The sequence below is a fragment of the Tinamus guttatus genome, unplaced genomic scaffold, assembly GCF_059628265.1.
Source record: "Tinamus guttatus ecotype Peru unplaced genomic scaffold, ASM5962826v1 Tinamus_guttatus_pri_ptg000213l, whole genome shotgun sequence".
Lineage (NCBI taxonomy): Eukaryota > Metazoa > Chordata > Aves > Tinamiformes > Tinamidae > Tinamus > Tinamus guttatus.
Window position 1 is genome coordinate 10211632 of NW_028288747.1, and position 22176 is coordinate 10233807.

Sequence of the window (22176 nt, forward strand, 5' to 3'; positions counted from 1 at the left end):
TTGTGGACTCTGCTTCTCTGGAGATCTTCCAAACCCACCTGGATGCCACCCTGTGCCACGTGCTCTGGGTGTCCCTGCTGGAGCAGGGGCTTGGACTAGATGATCTCTAGAGATCCCTTCCAACCTCAGCCATTCTGTGACTGTGTGATTCTGTGAGTACAGCATTGGAGGAGGTGCAGGTGTCCCCCTGGGCACCAGTGGGGATGAACAGTTTGTGACAAGGGTTTCATCAGGGTCAGCAGGGCCTCTGTGAGCAGGAAAAGCCAAGTGAAAACTGTTGGAGCCTCCTCCCTGCAAGGAATGAAGGCACTAATCTGCCAAATCAATGTGATGGAAAAAGCTGGGGGAGCTTTGGGGGAGTTATTTTTGGGGAATCCTAGGCTTTCTTGAAAATAAATACTTGTAATTACTATGGAAGGATCCAGCAGCATTCATCGCATGTGATTTGTAAATATGACTTTAAAGCATTTCTTTCTCCATCGTGATAGATCTCCATTGTGTAAAATTCTTAAATGATATTGTGCTCCAGGTAACCATAAAACTTGTTTAAGGAGATAAATTAAAGCCATATGCAGTCAGGGTAATTTCTGTCTTGATTAATAAAAGGCTGTTTTTTTTAATGCTGAGTAAGAGAAAAATCCTGTCTGAACCCTCTCACTGGAGTTAGCAACTAATGGCTTGTATGTCTACCAAAGGCTTAAAAATACAGCTATTAAAATGCAGAGTATGAGGGTAATGGCAGGAAAGGGAATGCAGTAGTTAGAACTTAGGGCCAAAGCTACAGTAAATCTGTATTCAGAGAAATTAGTCCTGAAAATCACTGGGCATGAAGATTCAGTGGCAATGGTGGTGATAGCATGAAACACTGTAAAAGTTTAAATGGAGGACTACTTGTGAAATAGAGCTGTTTGTAGCAAGATATGATTCTTCTAGGTTTTCTGATTTTGAATCACACTGTAAGTTTCTTTTTCTCCCCTCTTCTCCCCCTCTACTTCCCCCCTACTCCCCTCTCTTGTGCTGAGGCTGCTTTGTTTTCCTTATACAGTGTTCTTCATCCTGCTCTCCAAGCATTCTTTTGACATCTCATGCAAATTAAAAATGGGATAGTGCAAAAACCTAAGCAGTTAATGTTGATTTAATTTATATCAGTACTCTGACATTCAGACTGGAGGCAGGTCTGAATAGCTACCAGATGTAATATTCGCCAGAAGCAAAATGAAATTCTTTTGTTACTTTTTAAAATTTTGCCTTGGGTTTTAAATTATCTATTCTTCTGCTCAGCTTTTATTTGGTGTCTGATTCTCATAATTCCATATTCTTCTTAGATGCCAAAATCTCCCCCAAAAAGTTATATGAAAAATACAATTATAAATATTAAGAATAATATTCATTTTTATTACAATATATATTGTATATTTTGTATATGATATATCATATATCATAATATAAGTAATAATAAGAAAGGATAAAGTTATAGGAAAGAAACCTAATCGCTTTTCAGTATTTGCAAAAATCATTTCCTTATAGGATTTAATCAGAAGCTTTCCTGCAGGGCAGTATGTTTTATATGATCAAATGGTAAAGCTTAGTATTCTTGGTTATGTCAGCAGTGAACAGTTAAAATAAGTTCACAATGACTGCAGGAGGTGGAATTACAGTTCAGCACTTAGAACACTTCATCAAAATGCTGCTAAAAAGCTTTTTTTCAAGTCTTGAAAAGGAAACAAACAATATTTAAAATATGATTAAATATGGAGATGAACAGAGTTAAACAATGAGAATTCTGTCATGAGAAGCTTCTTCCTAGGGATCCTAGGGAGGAAAGCTATCAAACTTTAGTGCATTTGTTCATTCTCTCTCAGAGTATAAATTATAAATGTATATGAGCATATGAAGAGATATTTTTCCTTAAAAGCAAAATAAAACCATCAAAATAAAAATAACCCTGCTTCTCTTAGCTGCTGCAGAGCTGCAGTACCCAGTGGAGTATAGGTAAAAGATTGTTTTTGAGTTAGTTTAACTTTGCTGATATCAGGGAACCTAATATGATAGCAACTGGTTTGACTTGTAATCCAGTTCCATATACCTGGTGGAAATTGTGGCCTTGTTTTTTCCCAAACTATACATTTAACTTCCACATTTTTTTTCCTGTATATGCCAGGCTTGAGGTTTCTGGTTTTCATGTCTGTGGACACTATGAAGCTCAGAGCAAAGCCTGAATAATGAGTGGTTAGATGCCTGAGCCTTGGAGAAAGTGCCCTGCTTTCATAAGTATGTTTAGGAAGGGCTAATAGGTAATATAATATTGGTATATTTAAAGCATGTCATTAAAAGTTGAGAGAAAATAGGAATATAGGTTCCTGAGCCAGGTGAAGAAAGGATGTTAGTACTTGTTTTTATATACCTGACTCCTTTAGCATGTGAAAACTACTTTTTTGATTGAAAAAATATTATAATTTTAGTTAATATGTGTCATCCCCTGACTTAATCAGTAGGAAATATATCTGTTTTTCTAGGGAGATAAATTGTCAAGTGCCAGGTCACGGCTGAAGAATATGTAGTTTGAGATAACACTGAAATGTATATGGAGAACATTTGTATGGATTTAGGTTAGCAAGTGCAAAACACATTTTCCTTTAATCTTGCTCACAGAAACAGCAGAGTTATTTAAAAATAAAAAGGCTCTTGATGAAGACATGTATTGGAGAAATATATAGCTCACAGAGTTAAAGATGTAAGTTGCTGAAAACAGCCTGCTTAAGAAGGATCAGACAATCTTTATTTTATTGGGTAAAGTGACCAGTTTTAAGCTGCACAGAGATGAGGCCGGGAAGTTGCTTATGCTTTGGAATTTGTGTTTTATTGATATTCTGAACTGATAAGTATTTGCTTGAATTACCTTCCCTTCATCTTTGTTTTCAGTTGAGAAATGGTTTCTTTTTACATAGTGGTTTTTCTCTGTGTCGCTTGGAAAATGTGTAGAGGGGTGTTTGTGTGTAAAATAGATATGCTATTTATATTTTGGGTTAATTGGAGGGAACTGCAGTTAACACACTGTAAGTAAGTAAACATTAGGTCCCGGTTTCCTGCCAGGAGCTTATTAGAACTTTGCTATAATTACTTTAAGTAATCCTATCCCTAGCCAGACATTGGCACCGTAATGAACAGGGGCTGCAAGCTTTGGACATGCCTGTGCCAACCTGCTCTTAATGCAGTAACGGCACGTGTCTCTGGAAGACAACTCTGACACCGCTAGTGGACAGAGGTGGCATGGAGAGGCATCTCGGGGTGGAAATGCATGTTCTGCCATGCTCTGCTACCTTCGAGGCTGTTGCCCCCTCCTCTCCCTGATTTCACCATTTTCTCCCTCTCCCAATTTTCCCTCTTAGTTGCCCACACTGAACTTTGAAGAAAAGGACATGTGCTAAAGCCCTGAAATTCCTTTCAAAGCTGAAACATTGTTTTTTAATAAGAACTGCAGCAGTCATAAAAAAATACAGAAATCAAAGAATAATTTAATAATAGCATGGCTGTCCAGTGCTGTAGTGTAGTAATGGAATGGGATTTGTGCTGTGATGTGGAGGCCTCATTTTGAGTCTATTGTCCATGCCTGGCTACTCCGTACTTGTTAGCTATAAAGAAGGAATATTCATTTTTCTCTGAAGCGTATAGTTGTCTGTTCCCAGGTAAAACACAAGCATGAAAAATTAATATGCAGGGAGTCAAATCAACCAACAGCATTGGTTTGAAATAAAAATACCAAAAAAAAATGTAAAAAAAAGCAATTGCTGTCCCTATTGCTCTTTCCATTCACACACATTCTTCTCCACAGAAGCTGCTGAGCTGCCCCTTAGACTGCAGTCGTGATAAATATTGCTTCTGGCAGTAGTGCTGTCCTGTATTGCTCCTGTGAGATACTCCTTACCCCTTTCATTTCCCCATCGGTCATATTGGTGACTGTCAGATAAGGCAGAATTCACCCAGGTTTATTATGTCCTCCTTAGGTTAATTTAGCATGGGTTAGTTCACTAGTTTGGCCAAGTGCTTGACCCTAAAGCAAGTTACTTGGCATTGTCTCTAAAGAGAGAATTAGCGTTAGGAATGAATCCAGGGACTGCCAAGAACTGCTTAAAATCTGGCACGTAAAGAATTTTGTCAAATTATTCCATTGTTGGGGTTACATGCTAGCCCATTACCAAGGTGACCTCATTACTGGTAAATTGCTGGAGTTGGAGCTTTGTCTCATACAAATCATGGAAGAGTCAAAACAATTCTTGAGCATTTCCTTGCTTATCTTAGCAGTGAGGCCTAATCCTATGGGCTACACTGAATACTTCTTATGTAGGGATGAGCCGCAAGTTAGAGAAGAGACTTTGCAGCATTTATCTGAGAGAAAGAATGGCTTTTGAATATATCTTTTGATGTACAGATGGTTACCAGTTGGAATGCAGTAGATGCTGGTCTGCAGTAAGCATGTGCCTAGTCTTTGCTGTTGTGGTTATTTCAATTTGCTTCAACTAATATTCTGTAATCCAGGCATTGGTCTCCTACATTGTTTTTGTGCCCAAAAAGCTATGTGGTAATAGTGTCTTTTTTTTTTCCAGTAATAAAATTGTGAGTTCTGTCTTAAACTACCCAGCAGCTTGGTGATGAGAACAAACAGCTAGAATCTGGAAGTCGTTATAAGCTCTTCCTAAGATATCCTGTTTCCAACACTAAATAAAGGTGATTAATAGACGAGGTGGCCCTAGCACTAGAGCCCTTTTATGATAATTTTATATTTAAGCTTCTCTTTGGAAGTTAAGTACTTAAGAGGATGCCCGATCCTCGTGATTTTGTGTTTCACCCCAGCTGGGTTCTCCAGAACCTTCCCTTTTGAGCTTCGTTCAGACATGATGTTCTATAGACCGTGGGTACCCAGTGCATGAGTTTGGGGTAGTGCTTTCTGAGGGCAGCAAAGCCTGTCTCTCCAGGATCTAGTACAGGCTGGCAGCTGGGTGGAAGCAATCAAGAAGGAAGTGGAATAACAGTAGTATCCATGTGTTTTAGCTCTGGCCCTTCACAGAAAGCACACACAGCCAAGTTGTTTGAAAAAAAAAAACCCTTTGTTTTTCCAGTATACCCTTGGAAACTCCGTTGTTAAGTAGAAGTAACAGTAATGAATGCTGGTAATTCAAACCTATTATATCTTGGCTATATCTGGCTCTCTATAGAACTCTTGCCATCTTCCAAGTATTCGATGATCTTTAAATTTGTTTAAATTTAAATTAATTTCAGAAGTCTGTAATTCTATTTTGTATGCAGAGGTGTTGAATAGGTTTTAAAACTTTGAGTTATCTAAATAAACTCCCCATATAAACATCTGATGCGTGTAGACTGTTTCTATCTTGTTGATTTGAACTGTAAGCTTTGGACACAGTAGATGGAAGATGTGTATATTATAAGCATAGCTTAGCAGTTACTCAACCCTGAACTCATCCTGAAGCTCCAGGAGAACCTGAAGCTCAAGACAGACACAGGAGTAGAAAGAGGTGGGGAAGGGAATGCCATGATGTGGAAACATAACAGGAGACAGAGAAAAGGTCTGAAAGAAAATCAATTGCTTTGACTGAAGTTAGGAGTGCCTAATATCAAAACTCTAAGCCTAATATGCAGTTTGAATAGGTAATGAGCACTTTTGCTGTTGGGTTAAGTACGTCAGGAACAGAGCAATGTGAAGATGAATGGCTTGTAAAGTACTAGAAATACCAAACTCATTAACGTGTTGCTATGTAACTTTTTAAATATTACCAAAAAGGTCTCCTGGTCTGATATTTGTAAGCCAAGTATCAGTGCAGTGAGATTTTTTACAGCATAGCTATAAACCCATAAAAATAAAATTTATAGTAGAAATCCCAGTAGAGCTATAACTATACCATGGCAAACAAGATAGTTGAAATAAAAAGTGCCTGAGAACAGAGCTGAGATTTACTGCAAAAATAGTTTAGTTTGACAGCGCAAGTATGTTGCAAGTCAAAAAGAGAAAGAGACAGCTGAAAATACTTAGCATAGCGAAAGCTCCAAGGGGGAAGAAGCGTTAGATAACTGGTTTCCAGTCTGGTTTCAATAGAATGAATGGTGCTAAATCTCTAACCATTTCAGTGTCTCTACGCAATCTTCCCAAATGTGACTAACTGCAAGAACAGTGATGTTACTATTGAAACTTCTAGTCACAAATAGAGTGTCAACAGACTGAAATATCTGACTTGTTCAGTAGCTAATGGAAGGTGTCAGTGGTGTTGGTACCATCTTGAGCTTTGTTGCTGATATCGGAGTGAAACCAAGCACTGCTTTATGTGTAAACAGAATTGCCAACATACACTTTTTGGCCAGAAATGTTATTCTTTAATTCAGGGAATAGATGCATACTGTGTATGTATTGTCCTTTTTACCCAGTTCTTAGCTGGAATTGCATAAGCAGCAGCTTAACAAGGCCCAAAGAGTGAGTAGCTTCACTGCATGTAAAGCATTTCCTGATTGCAGGCTGATGAGTCATATGCAGATTTTATCTGAGCGGGTCACATCTTTGAAAAGAAAATTAGGTTTGTGCCAGTGAGAAATTTTTATCCTAAAAGACCTCCTAGCCCAAAGCTACGCTGATGGTGCTGATTTACGGCTTAATGTTTTTTAACCATGTTTCAGTCTCTCAGTAGTGGCAGTTGTTACATGAACTGCATAGAAGTTGGGTATAACAGAATTGTTTTAAGGGGAAAAACAAGCTCCACGCTTTAAGCTCTTTGCATGCTTATGCAGAATAGATTTTTTGTAAATTTAATTTTACACTTTAACTTTGAGGAGAAGGAACCTGTCCCATGGTTGAAGCTTTGTCTGGTTTTATTTGGTTTTAGACTTCAGCGGTGTTCAAAATGTAATTTATCTTTTACTCTTAGGTAGGTATCCTGCTTGTGTTCTTTCATTACTCACTCCAATTCACTGCCTGAATGCCTGGCTAGTGTGTACCAGTGTCACGGCTGAAGGATATGTACCTATGTTGTGTCTTGAAAGCATCAAATATACCAATACTGCTCTGTAAACTGAACATCCCTCAGAAATGGAGCACGTAGGCTTGTTACAGTGTTGTTTGAAAACTTAATATATATCTCATAATATAAAGGATGTATATCCTGTAGCTAATATACTTGTATAAATCCTTTCATGTTGATACCTAAGAAGGCATTTTGTCTGCTTACATTTTTTCCCATTTGAAACAAGTCACACTCTTTTTAAAAGAAGTTTCTTATAAAGGTTGGCCGATAATCCAAGCTAGGTACTTAAAAGCCACTAGCAATCCTGACTTCTTGGGTCAATTTTAAGGTAGTACTTTTTTCAAATGGATGGAATATGGAATAACCAGGGAGCTGGACCTGTTAAAGTAGGAAAGTAAAAGATTCCAGTAAGTATTCAGAGTTCAGACTGTCCAAATCATGCTCCATTGAGAAGTATAGGCATAATTTTTGACCCTCAGGATTTTGCAGGGCTAGCAGACTAATTAAAATTACACGAATTTGTGTTGGAAATCCAAGAAGAGATATGCATGGAATCTGTAGAGCTGCGTTTAAGGTATGTGCACAGGAAAACTGGCTAGAGAGCACTTGATTATCACTGAATCCTGAAGATTAGTGGTATTCTGAGTGGTGGTGCAAATTCTCCATGTTTTTTTGCATATATGAAGTGTAAGGAAGCTTGATGCTGTGTGAATGAGCATGTGTTAGCTAGTGCCTTTGGCCAGCAGAGTGAATCAAAGCCTTAATCAAAGAAACAAAACGACCACACTTTGCAAACCAAAGCTATGAGCTGAACGAACACAAGGCTTGTCTTCCTCAATCGCCTAAACATCAAGACAGATAATATTTTTGAGAGTTTCCTCTATCAAGCTCTAGCACTGCCCTATATCAGGAACTCCTTTTCACCTTTTTCCGCCTGTGCTGAGTGAGATTTAGCACTCTGCAGACTCGGCTCTTCGAACTTTCCTATTCTTCTAACAACGCATCTGCATTTAATTTCTGTGGACAGTTGAGATAACACAGTCAGTATCTGTTGTTGGGTCCGATTCTTTCATCTTTATCTTTGAGAGCACAGTATGATAAATTCTATTTAACGCCACTACACCTTTACCCATATAATGTTCAAGAGGAGATGGCAAGTAAGTATTGTGCATTTGTGCAAGTATTCACACATGATCTTTACAACATTTTTCCCTCAAGTCAGGTGGACATTTAACAGGGAGTTTGTTGTTGTAAACAATAATATATATATAAAAACAGTAAAATGTATAACTAATTCCAAATTACCTAAATTTCCATTAGATTTGGTGCTCTTTTCCTCTTTCAGAATCATCAGAAAGATCATGAGTTCATCAGATAAAGAGGCTTAATGTTTCCTGCCTATTTTTGCTTTTTGTGGGTTGCAAATGGCTCTCTAAGTAGTTGTTACACTGTGATAAAATTGTAACCTCATTCCCGGTGGTTTGGCAGAATGATTTCTTTCCTCTGAGGTGTATTTTATGGATATCTTATTTTGGTATACGAGGAAGATGTTAGGAGCCTTTCCAGGAGATATATCTGAAAACTATTTCAGAAATATTGCAATATTTTGAACTTACATATAGAAGCTCCTACTGGTCTAACACATTCTTACTTGGCAAAACATAGGGGTCCTTTGGAGTGAGAAGGATTTACATATAAATTTAACTTCTTGTTGCATTTATGCAACGTAATCACATGTTTGGCAGTAGCGGGAAGATCTATAATACGGATTTTGCTTTGGCCATTTAACTACTTTTGCTACAGCTAGAGATAGTCTTTTTGAGTATGGTAATAGCTGTTGAATTCGGCAAATAATACCTCATATTGATTTTTATTTTATTATTATTTTTTAATCTACAAGAGAGTGAGTATGGCAGAAGATTGAGCTATTCCTCCTGCAAGTGAAAATTTATAGTCAGAGTGGTGCAATATTCAGGCAGCTTTACTTATAATCCAGTGGGCATGCTGGCTTTTGAATTTTTCAGGGAAGCACTTTGATATTTTCACTGACATGTTAAAAATAACCCTGACATTTTGCCATTAAGTTATAATAGGAAAAAGAATTAGAAATGGAATAAAAGATGACTAGTGAATGAAAGCTCATATACATATCAAAAAGCTGATAAAAGACAGAAACTCCCCTTGCCAGAGAGAAAACACTTTTAATGGAACAGTCGCTCCACTCTTGACCTCTCAATTTTGATCTTATAGGGTGACCTACAAAGTATCTTCAAAGATGGATCTGAGGACTAAGCATTAGAACTCTGCATTCATAACCAAGGGCAGTGAAGTGATATGGGTTTAAAAATCCTTCTGGGAAAATCTGGTGCTTGGAATTCCAGCCAGTTAATTTCACGGTTCTCTGGGGAAGCATGTGCTGGAAGCCAGGAGGTAGCAAACTGCAGCAGAGGCTGAAACCTTTGACATGAGTTTTGCTAGCAAAGAAAATATTAATGGATCTACAACATCAGAGTAACCGTTCTAGGGTGCACTTAACCTGAAGTTGATTGTTTGCTTCATGTAAAGAGGGGATCATGCAAAAAAGTTTCTGTCCTTTGCAGTTATATCAGTTGGCGTGATAGAAAAGATACGAAGATTCATCCTAAAAATGTTTGTGTAGGACTTTGCATTTTTTTTTTCAAACTGAATTAATATTATTCTGTTTATGAAATCTGTAGTGGTCATTGACAGATTTGGAACCTCTATGTCCAGCACACAGGCTGTGCCATTTGAATGTTAGGAGCACAAATGTACCAGAAGTAGGAATACTTTTAAAATATCCAAGTATTTAACTGATGCTAAGCACATGCATGTGCAGTGCAGAGCAAAATTATTATTTTTCTCCTGCGTATAGTGACTTGGCCTATGAGGAGTTAAGCATTCGGTGACTCCAAAGATATTAATATCACATATTTGTGATATTTAAACCTTACTGAAGCGTTTGAGAAAGACTTTGCTCCTTGCTTGTCTCCTGCAGGCAGAGTCCCAGCAGGGGGCTCCCCGGTAACACTGAGGAGCTGTCCGGAATCCTCGTGCACGTTACTTGTCTGTGGCTGGATATTGGCTGTGTATTTTAAAGCTGGATAGAATTTAAGATTAATTGCTCTTTATAGTTGCTGTACCTTTAAAAAAAGATTTGTTTAAGGTTTTAATTCCTTTTCCTTGGATCAAATGGCTTACTTTTTTGTGCTTGCATCTTTGTATTGTTCTCAAGAAATTCTTGTTTATCTGGGTCTATGTTTGCTAAAACTGCTTTTGTGAGTTAATCAGGGCAGTGGTGGTGTTGATACCCACTAAATGCCCAAGATGTGTAAGCCCATCCTGTATGTGATGCAGCGCAGAACTGCAAAGGGCTTAACTAGTGCATGAGCTTTCTTAACAAAACACAAGTGCAGCCAGTTTTTCCTCCTCTTCCTTGAGTACCTTTAGCATTTTTTTTGTCCCAGAGTTCATTTAGGTTTCATGAACTTTTGGATATTATTAGGAGAGTTCTCATCTCTTACAGGTAATACCTAAATTAAGACTCCTTGGGGATATAGGTGCAGTCATCTGTCTGGCATAGGTGTCTGGTGGGATTTTTGCAAACTCTCCTACAACCTTAATTTCCTTCCTGATACTTTCATTGCCCAGCAAATGCATAGATATGCTGTTTTTGCCTCTTCCCCCCCGCTTTAGTTGTGACTTGGTGCTTCATTAATGTCAGTAATCAACATTAATATAAATGAAATGAGAGTGAGGATGTTTTTGAACAGCTAAGACCTTATCATTTTCCCCCTCAATAGTAATTATTCTCAACATGCCAGAAATTAATTGCATGCAAATTGGAAATCTGTAGCAAGGTACAACTTTAATTATTGTCTCTTTGTCTGCTTTTGCTTAGAGTGAAATGGATTTGCTTCTATGAAGTGACTTTTTAATGAACTTCAAGACCAGGGAAAAAATATGCTGTGGTAAATACCAAATACATATTGGTATGAAATATCTATTTCTTTTGGTTGTTCGCTTAAGATGCCTGTGTAACTAATGTCTTATCAGGCAAGCGCTCTTACGTTCTGTGATAAGAGCAATATAAGATGGTAAACTATACAGAAATTCCTAGTAAATATTGTAAGAGCTCCTGCCCCCACTACCTATCCCCTAAAAGAAGGTAAAGGAAAAAAATATTTAAACTGCGTTGACTATTGATAAAGAGATTCTTAGGCTGTGTATAATTTTATTTGAGGTTCTTCTCAAAGTACCTTGTATCATGAAAATTTATTTTAATGTAATTTCTGTATATCTTAATATTTTTGAGGATACTGCCTCTATTGCTATTTATATACCTACCAGGTATATAAATACCTACCAGCTAGGTATATTGTTTTTCATAGGGTTTATGGAGTTTTTGCCAAAAAAGGTATTAGACTGTTACATGGAGAAAGGCAGTCTTGACATCAACTGCACTGACAGTGGCACAAGTAGTAATTTCTTGTATGAGTGAAAGGGATTGTTCAGGTTTAATATGCAGAACACATTGTAAAACAGCGGACAATGAAATCATCTGAAAACAATTTATACCAATAAAACAAGGTCTGATGTGCTGCATTGGAAATAGGTAGTATGTATTTTGCACTGTCCTTCAGCTTTAAAACTAACTATTTGTTAATCCCAGTTAGTTTCATTTGTTGATTTGATGTGATTGGGTTGATTTTTGTTAATCTTTGGTATAAATGTGGTTAAACAGGTTTTAAACAATATTAATATCTTTACATAGGTGACATAATTTCAGCAATCTGAGTTTGATCTGAAATCTGCTTGAATTTATGTGGTCTTTGAATGAGGCCTACTGGGCTTTGCTCTACAAAATGCTTATGATGCAGTTGTTCAAAGGGCTGTACGTGACAGTTGCAGTCGATTGCAACATCTGAAGCTGGAGCTTAATTTCAAGCCTAAGGAGCTTGTCTCTGCGATTCTGGCAGGCCGCTTAGGCACTTAATTGCTGATCCTAAGGGCCCCCGCTCATGCATTTAAAGCTGAGCCCATGTTGAGCAGTAATCGATAAGACTCGTTCAACCTCAAGTGATTTGCCTTTCCTATTTTAGTTTTACACTTATATGAATATATAAAAATATGTGAAAATGGAATAAAAAAATGAATTGGCAGATTTGCAAGTGGAGGAAGAAGGTCCCAAGTCAAATGTAGGCAATTATTTGATAATACAGTATGAGTTGAATAGTTGCTTTACGTGGAGCTACACTTTTCCAGACAAACCTGCTATTTACTGGAGCCGGAGGAATAGAAAAGGGAGCGATTAGCTTCATGGTCAGCTGGAATTTGCATGTTGATTTCTGGTGTGAGGACAATATTTATTTCTTTCTTGGAGGTGGAGGCAGTTGGTGGTACTAAAGGAAGGTAACAAGAACTTCTCTGACTTGCATCCGGGACTTAAATTGCTTTGGCAGTCTGAAAGAATCGGAGTTTTTCTTCTTTCTTGTGAAGTTTTAAAACAGCTGTGGTTTTGTAATCTTCCATTTCCATTGAGTGGTTTTGTAATCTTCCATTTCCATTGACTACTTAACTAGCAATTTACTGCTTTGTTTTACCAAGTTTCCTAGGCTCCATACTGTAAAGAGCCTCAGTGTTTTGAAAAAGAAACATATATATTTTTTTTTTGTATGAAGAAGCTCATCAGCTGTTACTGGTATGATGTTTTTCCTGCAGTGGTGACTATTTACAGGCGTTATGGTTGCCTATTCTCTTTCCAGCTCTGGAGACAGTGAGGAGTCACTGTCAGGGTTAGGCAGAGAGAAAGAGGTTGCAGGTTTTCTCACCAGTGCCTAATTAAGTACTTGAGAAATAAAATCATGATGAATAGATCTTTGTACAGTGAATAGACTAAATTTCCTCTTCCTGCACAGATTTATCATCTTTATCATGCAGTAGTACTGTGTGTCTCCTTACAATCTTAATACTAGCTAGGATAACCTCAAGTGGGTCAGGAGTAGCAGGAGGAGCCAGGTTGGGGAGAAGTGTTTGTCTCCGGACAGCTAAACTGACAGTGAGTATAAATGCACGTTTCAAAACCTCAGAGAGAGGGGTCTGGCTGGAGTTGAAATAATATTTCTGAAATGAAATCGGTCAATGGTGAAACAGACTTTTACCTTGCTGCTACCACTCTGACTGTTGTTGATGATCAGATAGTTGTAGGGACGCTCTGCCTGGGGAAGAGGCAGCCTTAAAGCAGCTTGCCATGAGCTCGGGAGGGGCTACGAGGGGTTACAGCTCTTATTCCTACTGCTTTTATTTGTGTCTGAATGCAATTACATCTCTTTTTTGCATCAAAAAACAGAGCAAATTTCTGCAAGATTCTGTCTTATTCTGTCTCTTCCCCACCCCTTCCTTTTTTTAACTTTTTTCTCCCTCATGAGCGTGTAACTGCCCTTTTTCAGTTATTTTGCTCACTCGTTTGCTATAGAGGAGTCCCATTCCCTGGCATTCCTTCACAGCTCTTTCAAAATAGAGCTGTGCGTCAGACCACACCTGCACTGCTTTCTCAAGCTTTCTGCCACATTTAGGCAAGTGCCCTCCTCACCCCTGTTTGGGAAGCAGGGTGCTGACTTAGCTTGCCAGTGCCTGTTTGAGTGCTGCTGTGCTTTATGCGGTAAGGAGCTGACTGGAGCTGCATTAAGATGAAAAAATGTATTTTCTCAGGATGAATTACAGAAACCAGTTTGCAATCTCTACCAAATCAATTGCACTCTATGGGAAATAACCTGGAAGAGATTACATCAAGCCAAACAGTTTTGCACAAACTAGAAATGATACTGAAAATGCATTTTATAGTTTGCAATAATGTTGCATATTGATGATGATGATGCAGCTCCTGGGCAAATATAAATCTTTTCGCTTCACAAACGTAGAGGATGAAGGAATCTTTGTCTAAGCATCTGTGAAAGCGCATACATGGTACACATTTTTATACTATGTTTTATTTGTACTGTATGCACGTGTGTGTGAGTGTACATCTGTAAGGACTTTAAAGCTCTAATAAACATTCTTGCAACTGTGTACATATTATGTAAATAAGACTAGTTTCTAACCTTTAAAAAACGTTTTAAAAAGGTCTCAGGCCAAAAAGTGTTTTAATCATAACAGTTCTGCGAAGATGCTTTTCAGGTCTCAACTTGGTGAAAGAAACTGTGGTGTATGAAATCTGAAAGCAATTGGTAAGATGCATTTTTCATGTGTTCTGTCAGATGATAATGATGGCCTGGAGTCTGTCAGCACCTTCCTCATTGTATGTATTGTTTTTTTGTTTGTTTTTGTTCTCATAATTCAAGTAGCAGTAGTTCTATAACAGAAGTGACTATAAAAATGCCTCCGGGTCTGTGAGCATAACAAGTTCAGAAGAAATGACCATGGATCAAATAGTTTTTTAAATGTGTTTTTTCTTGTGAAGCTTGAGCTGATGGGTTGAAAGGCTCTCTCTGAGCACATGGGTAGTGCTGGTGTTTGAAGTTATGTTTTTATAGGCTAAAAAGTCGTATTTAAAACTTTGATTTTCAATAAGCTATATATATATATATATATATATATATTTCCCCTGCAAATGATTACTTTTGTTTTGGTATTGCTGCAACAATTTCTGTTCTTTTCAAATCCTATTTAGGTATATTTTTAAGGTCCTTAAAAATAGCTAGGTAGCTAAGAGTTATGGGTTATGACTTTTTCAGGTTAACTGAAGCACACTTTGGGTTTTATGTTCTGTGGATATTATTTTTGCTTTTGAATGATAATAGTGATGAGAGTTTACTTCAAGCAGGTATTTTTTTTCCCAAGCAAAGCTACCTTAACTTTAAAAATAATGGGAAGCTTATGCAGACAGGCTCTGGAGTAAATGTAATCAGTAACTTGATTTAATTTTAATTTTACATTTGTGTACATGATCTTTAGATTGTACCTCATCAGATCTTAGAATATACTTTTATGTATAGGGTTAATATGAATTACAGTGTAGAAAGTAGTTGTGGTTTGGAAAGGCAGTAATAAACCAAGGCTAATTAAAGAAAACATATACTCAGATGTATCAATAATATGGAAATAACTATGGTGAATTAGAACTGTTCTCTCCTTTTCCTACTAAAAATTCGTTGCATTTCTTCCAAAGAGTCTGAATTTTATATTTTCTATTGGAGAAGTTCTCAAAAGAAGGAAGCTTTTGGTTTTGGCTGGTGACAGGGAGAACATGCAGCGACATTAGGCCTTGTTAGTCTGGCTACAGCTTATTAATGTAGCTATGATGCCTTGTGGAAGATATTTAGCAGATATTTATTGCAAAGCTCTGGACTGGCTTATAAAGCTGCAGAGAGAAACCAAGAGGAAAGAGAGAAGGACCGTGGTGGTAATGCTGCCACTCAGCGCTCGCTCCTTGCGTTCTGCCAGGACAGCAACATGCAAGGTTGATTGGAAAACCCAACGTACCGTAGGCCATAGAGGACTGTCCCATCTGGATGGAGTCGAATCATTCGGTTTTTCACTGTCACCCCATGGACAAATGACTTCTTGTCGTTCTGGAAATACGTGTCAGGGACCCAGAGCTGGTCAGCCACTCTGTTGTCCAGAGTCAAGTTTAAAGGTATTCCAGAATAGGAGAGCCTTTTATCCCTCCAGGACTGCTGGAAGTACATGGTGAGCGTGTAGTCCTAGGGAAGGGTGGAAGAAAGAAAAAAGAAGAAGAAAGAAAAAAAAAAGGAATAAGAGGGTATTTTGGGGTTTTGTCTAATGATTGACCTAACACCAATTTATTTTTTTAGTTGCCTTTTAATTCAGTAACTGAGTCATAGTAGCACATTAAGAAATGTAAGGAATATTAAAATGTTATTAACCATGACCATGAGTCTTGACCTGTTCATGTTTATGCTGAGCTTCACACTACTCACCAATGGCAGTGTGACCTCCTTCTCCACCCTACAGGCTTTCAGCATTTCTCGTGCCAACAGGAATACCTGGAACTTGTGGAATAACATCAGGTTCTCTAGCCCTTAGATCACACTCTACAATTTTTGTTTTGTTTAAATCTGAAGAGAGGAGGGATCTGGTTGACCTCATTGACCTCAGTCAAACAGCAATGCATACCACTGAGGACTCCTGATATTCCCTGTGTTTTTCCTGAAGAATCTCCAGTTCAATCCAGGAAGGCTAGGGGTCCCTATACCTTCTGAGGAAGAGCAAATCTTATCTCAGAAGAAAGGAGAATAACTTGTAATTTTTTGCTGAAATAAACACTGTACTTCTAGTAGCCAGGCGGATCTCACCGTAGGCCAGGCAGTGTTGTGCTTTCTGTTGTTGGTAATCAAATGTACTGCACAGAAAATGGGCATCTTGTGTTGACTATCACATGGTGGCTCAGGGAAAACATCATTTATGCAGTCTGGTGTTTTTTTACACTTGGTCCAAAAAGATATTATTTTAAAAGGCTTCTGGCCTGATTTGTTGCTTCACCTTTTACTCTTTGAGAATTTTGTGATTTTAAAGTTTGTGTGTGTTTGTGTATATATATAAATATATAGAAAAGCCCATGCACTTTGTATGGGTTTCTTGATAAGAACAGTGATACGTAGACCACTAGTTTTTTCCTTCTCCTTTGAGCCCAGGTTTGCACAGCAACATCACATTAATGTTTACATTAATGCCTGCATGCCAATAAACTCTTACATTGATAACTACAAGAATTTAATCGGAATATATATTTTGATGCAGCCTTCCTTCCTTTAGACTGTAGTCCAGCTAATGAACTAATCATAATCATGCATTGCTGTAGGTGGAATTGGTTCTAACCTCTCACCAAGACTCAGAATCTCAAATTCAGTGTCTCTATAAGTGAAATCCTCCTGCCTGTCGTGTGTCTGGAGATCTGTACATGCTGTGCAAGTCTCATAGATAAGCATTGGAAGCAAGCTTTGTTGTCCATCTGAGTAATAAAAATTTTAGAATCTTTTAGAAGAGAAAATATGTGGACCACAGGTGCCTGTTGTGTCTAAGGGCAGAAGAATAATTTAGAATTCCAGTAAGTAAAAAACTGGAGAGCTCTTGTTTAATACTACTATTTTTTTTCCCAAAATCATCTCACTAATATTGTTGTACAATCTATACAGGTGATGTAAGGACAGTAATGGATTTATTCTCCCCTGAAACATGTGTAGCTCTCTGAAAGCAGTATAGGTATATGAAAATAGCTAGATAATACAGAAAGCTGGTATTTTCCACTCTGAGGTGTACCAGCATAACGTGGCAAAACATGACATTCAATCTTGCATTATAACCTCATTTTTTTGGGACATACTGAGGGTGGTGAAGTACCGGTTCATCAGCTAAATTATGAATTATAAATCCAGTTTCCACTGGATTAAAAGACTTTGGTTTAAATATCTGTTATATTGTCAGTTCCTTTGTTTTGACCACTTCAGACATATATATTTTAAAAGGAAAATGGGGGATTTTGTGTTTTGTAGCACTCAGCAGTATGATCTGAAAGACTCCTTGTGTTTTCTGTCTTTCAAAGATGACCTGAATCTAACTTTTGTTATTGTTCTCTGCTTTAGAAAAATAGCTTAGCACTTCTGTGACATATTTAAGTAATAATTGAATATCAAAGCATATTCAGAAAGTCTTGCTAGCAAAAAATTAACACTGAAAGCAGGTCTTATTAAAAGCTAGTAAATAGAAGAATGTGTAGTGAATATTTAGCTGTTGTAGGTCAAATTGATAGGGAATATTAGAACTTCAGATGAGCACACATTTGGGCAAACATAACTATAATATACAAGTCTATAATACGATAAAAGCTTTACTTTTGAGGATGTGAAACAGTGCAATTCCCTGGAGCAGCTTGAAGATAGGGGCGAGTGGCTGGGGCAGTGGGGGGAAGGGGAAGCACCAAGTTGTCCCAACTTGTTGTGCCCTGTCTTGGTTCTTGTGAACCAGCCTCGTGTCAGGAGAAACAGAGTGAGAAGCTCCCCTCACTCTCGGATAGTAGAATAAAACCCCTCTGAGTTCCTGAGAGATTTTAGCAGGATCAAAGCAAGCTTCAGCTTTGCAGAAACTACATTTTCTGTCAGAAAATGCCAAATCATTTGTAGGTGTGAGATTTCTATAGGAAGAAAAGTTATGCAAGATATGCATTTCTCCCATTTCCCTTGATCCAGTTGGTATTATTGTTAGCGAATTTTCCTGCATTTTTTTTTCCAAAAGTGCTGATGATTCTCCAGAGAAACATTTCAGAAACCTTATTGGCATTCGTAATTTCACAATCAACTTAAGTAGGTAGCATCACGGTTGTGTCTTATAGAAAAAAACAGAAATCTGGCAGGAGTCTAATGATGATGCTCTTTATTGCTGAAACCACAGCCAGGAATAAAATTAGATTCATTAGAAATGTAGCATATTGGAAATGGAAGCACTGGTCATCACTGTATTGGGATCCAATATTACTTTTTGCAGTCAGTGGCAAAAGTTCCCCTGGCTGCAGTGGGATTGGGATCACATCCACTGTCTTCAATCATTACTGGAAAAGCAGAGAAAATCTCACCTCTTCATGGAAGACTATGTATTTGGTTGCATTTTGTTCAGTGTTTTAGAGCACATATTTCTGAGATTTAAATGTTAGCCTATGCCAACTCTAGAATATGTCCATGGTGTGATTCATATTCCCTGAAAGACCAATCAGTTTGTTTCGGGTGTCTGTAGGAAATAACTGATGCTCTTTTTTCCCCACACTGCTGTATTTTGTTTCTGAAGTTAGCAGTCATTTCCATACAGGGGTGATAGTGCAATAAATATGCTGGAGCAGCGGGATCAAAAATGGATAAAAGTAAAGAATATATCATAGAAGATATTTGTGCTTAGGAAAGATTTTGAATGTGATGAATGCTGAATAAACAAATAGAAGTGTATAAACCTGTAGAATAACTCTATTCAGCAAGTGCATATATTTTTTACAGTCAGCAAATAATAATATCCCTTGCATTTTGGCTCCAGGGAGAGCAGTTAGGAACAGTTTAAGGGGAAATCAAGAAACAGAAAAGCATCTTACTGGCAAGCAGCCCACAGAACAAACCAGGTCTAGATATATTTATGATGTATTAGTTTAGATTAAATGTAGACTGAAATAAGAGACAAATATCTTCTCTTTTTTAACTTTTCCCTCCAAGATGTCTGAAGGTAAGTTTCTGCCACAAGAACTGTCCAGATGACTTACGCTTATCCATAAGTTAACCTGAAGTTAACATTCAGGTCCAGGTATTAGCAAATAAGGGCAATGGTATTCTGTGTTTTACGGTATTCTGTTCATGCTGAAGTAAAATAAGCTCTCTCCCTGGGAGTGGTGAAAGACACGTTTGCCTGTAAGCAAAGGTGGGATAACATTTGGGAATGTGACACTGTGCTCGCATAGCTCAATTTTTGTCCTCTCTACAAAGTACATTGATTGAGCACTCCAAAAAAGAGAAGGTCCAGGTTCTAACTTATGTTCCACAATTTTCAGACAACTCGAACCAAGAGTATTAATGTATAGTAGTGAAATTAAGCTTTGGCAGGAGATGGCTCTTTTGAGGTTCTTACGTGAGCTCCTTGGAAGTGCTGCTCAGTGAGTGGGGGACAAGCCAGCGGTGAGGTGGGCACAGAAAAGCTCTGAGACTCTAAACACACTGGGTTACAGAGTAATACAACCTAGAGAAAAAGATATTTTGGAAGGATGTAGAACTTGAAGGTTCAAGTAAAGGCAAAGTATTGTGGATAACTGGAGAATTAATTAAAAAACGCTTCCCTTGGCACCTATAAGCAAGAGAATGGGAAGCAGCCTAATTTCTAACGACAGTTGTTTGTGAAGCACTTGGTGCTTTTCGTAATGTGCAGTTAGCTCAGCAGGGGTCGGCCCCGAGACCACTGCGCAGCACAGAAGGTGCAGGGATGTCGGGTGTCCCCTGCAGCGTGAGGGAGCCGCGCCGCAGCGCGAGGGCCTGACGCCGTGTCAGCCGCGGAGCCGCTGGAGAGGGACTTCATCCTGAAAACCACCGTGCAAGCTGCAGCAGTTCCAGAGGTGTAACCAGCATTGGGTAGGAAGTTAAAAGACAAATAAGCATGCCAACAATATCAAAAAATGATTTCAGTCACCAAGAGGATCTAGCTAAGCAGGTACAGTAAAACAAGAGGAAAGAAAAACTCCATAACTCGAAATTCTGTGTTGTGCAGGGGCAAATTTAGCAAAATGTACCATTGGAAATCACTCATGAACATATGGTGGGCAGACTCCTTAGCTGCAAAAGATGCTGAAAAACGTAGGAGGGAAGCTGACATGAATCTTTACAGGAGGCTGGGCTAACCCTGTAACAACAGCTACTGTCTTTTTAATGCCTTGACACACACATGAATATAATGCATATTTCTTCTTTTTTTTTTTTTTCTTTTTACCAATTTACTTCTAAACAAGTTAGGAGTCATACCAATATCTGAGGCTCTGCTGATTGAGATCTGTTTTTTTTTTTTTTACTGTCTGTTTTTGAGTTGTTATACCATTTTTTTATTCTTTAGTTTTGAGAAGAGCAAACAAGATCAAAGTGAGATGCAGTGGCTCCCCTTGGAGTAATCACTGAACAGCTGTCATTGAGCTGCCATGTTTAGACTCACGTATACCTTTATTTTGCATTGTACTGTTGTTTCAGTTTGACATTTTTGCTGTGAACTGCCTGTGACTGTTGCTGTTGGTGTTACGTTTGAATCATAATAGTATAAGGTGCTGACGATAATGAACACTGTTATGTGGCTGGAGAGATGTTCCTGTCTGATGTTGATGTCCTCCTGGCTTTGCAAAACGCTAACCTGTAAATCAGGCTGTCTCTGATGCATTCAAAAGGGAGGGTCCTAGCTTTGTACCTGGAAATCCAGTAGAAAGAAGCATCGTGACTTTTCTGTTCTATATTGTCTTTCACAGTGAAGAGGTTTTTCACTAGAAGCTGATAAAAAATGAAGATATTAGTAAAACTGTCATAAGATAAAATTATCGATGTATTTGTTGAAATGTCTTTTGGAGTTTTATAGTCCAGTATCTGTTTGAAGCAGGCTTATCAGTAAACTTATATCAGGATATCCTATTTCCAGGGATTGCGTGAGGCTCATAGTTCCCTTGACCTTCCTTCTTGCTTTATCTAGAGATGGGCATAACAGTTACCCTTTTTTTTCCTGCCATCAGAGACCTCCATGATTACTCTCATTTTTCATCGAGCTAGGTAGCAACCTCACAATTATATTGGCTAGCTCTTAAGTGTATTTGCATGGAGCCTGCTTTGCGTTTAGATGTCCTTTAATTACATTACATATTCTTTTGACTCTGCCTTTCTCTGCATGGGAACTGTTTTCTTATTTTTTAAAAGATGCTGTAAATACTTGCTCTGCATGCAGGTTGCTGCTACAAAAACTGTCTGAGGAAAAACCTTCCTCATGTGATTTCTTATGATTTAAATATTAAGCAGTTTATATGATGATCTCGCCTCATAGTTGATAAGATTACAAGACTGATGCAAATTTTCTGTGAAAAAATAGCTTTTGGCTTTTTCAAGGAATGGTTTTGTCTTCAGAGACATGTATCATTGAAACTGAATCCTCAAAGCCGAAAGGGGATTTTTAGTATATGGATAATAAAGAACTTTATTTTATTTTTATCTTAGTAATGACATCACCAACTGGTTTGCTAAATGAGTTGGGCAGTTTAATATGTTTAATCTAATTTAAACCTTACAAATCCCGTGCCATTGCCAGTTTTGTGGGAATCAGAACATTTCTAATATTTCTAGGCATTTTCAGAGAAAGGGAAAACAAGCAAAAACAAATAATTCACCAATTAGTCTGAAGGCATGTGACATACTCCCATACTTGGGATCTGGGAATGCAGATTCTTCCCTGCAAAATTAGTAGCAAGGGAGAATACAGGAATTATAATTATGGGAGGGAGGAAAGTAGCTTAGTGGAGAAAACAGGGATTGGCAGCAATCTATTGAAAATTTGGGTCAGTGTTTTCTTGCAAATGGTATGCTAGATTAAGCAGAAACAAAAATCAATTTTCTTCAGCACTCAGAGCATT

At 38.0% G+C, this 22176-nt stretch overlaps 1 protein-coding gene across 1 annotated transcript in view; it reads right to left on the minus strand.

Moving 5' to 3' along the window:
* The window catches only part of GABRB1 (gamma-aminobutyric acid type A receptor subunit beta1), a 93780-nt gene that overhangs the window by 30748 nt on the left and 40856 nt on the right, over positions 1–22176 (minus strand). Inside the window, exon 3 of the mRNA XM_088524744.1 lies at positions 15525–15745. Within this exon, the coding sequence (XP_088380870.1) occupies positions 15525–15745 (221 nt within the window). The remainder of the gene's footprint in view (positions 1–15524; positions 15746–22176) is intronic.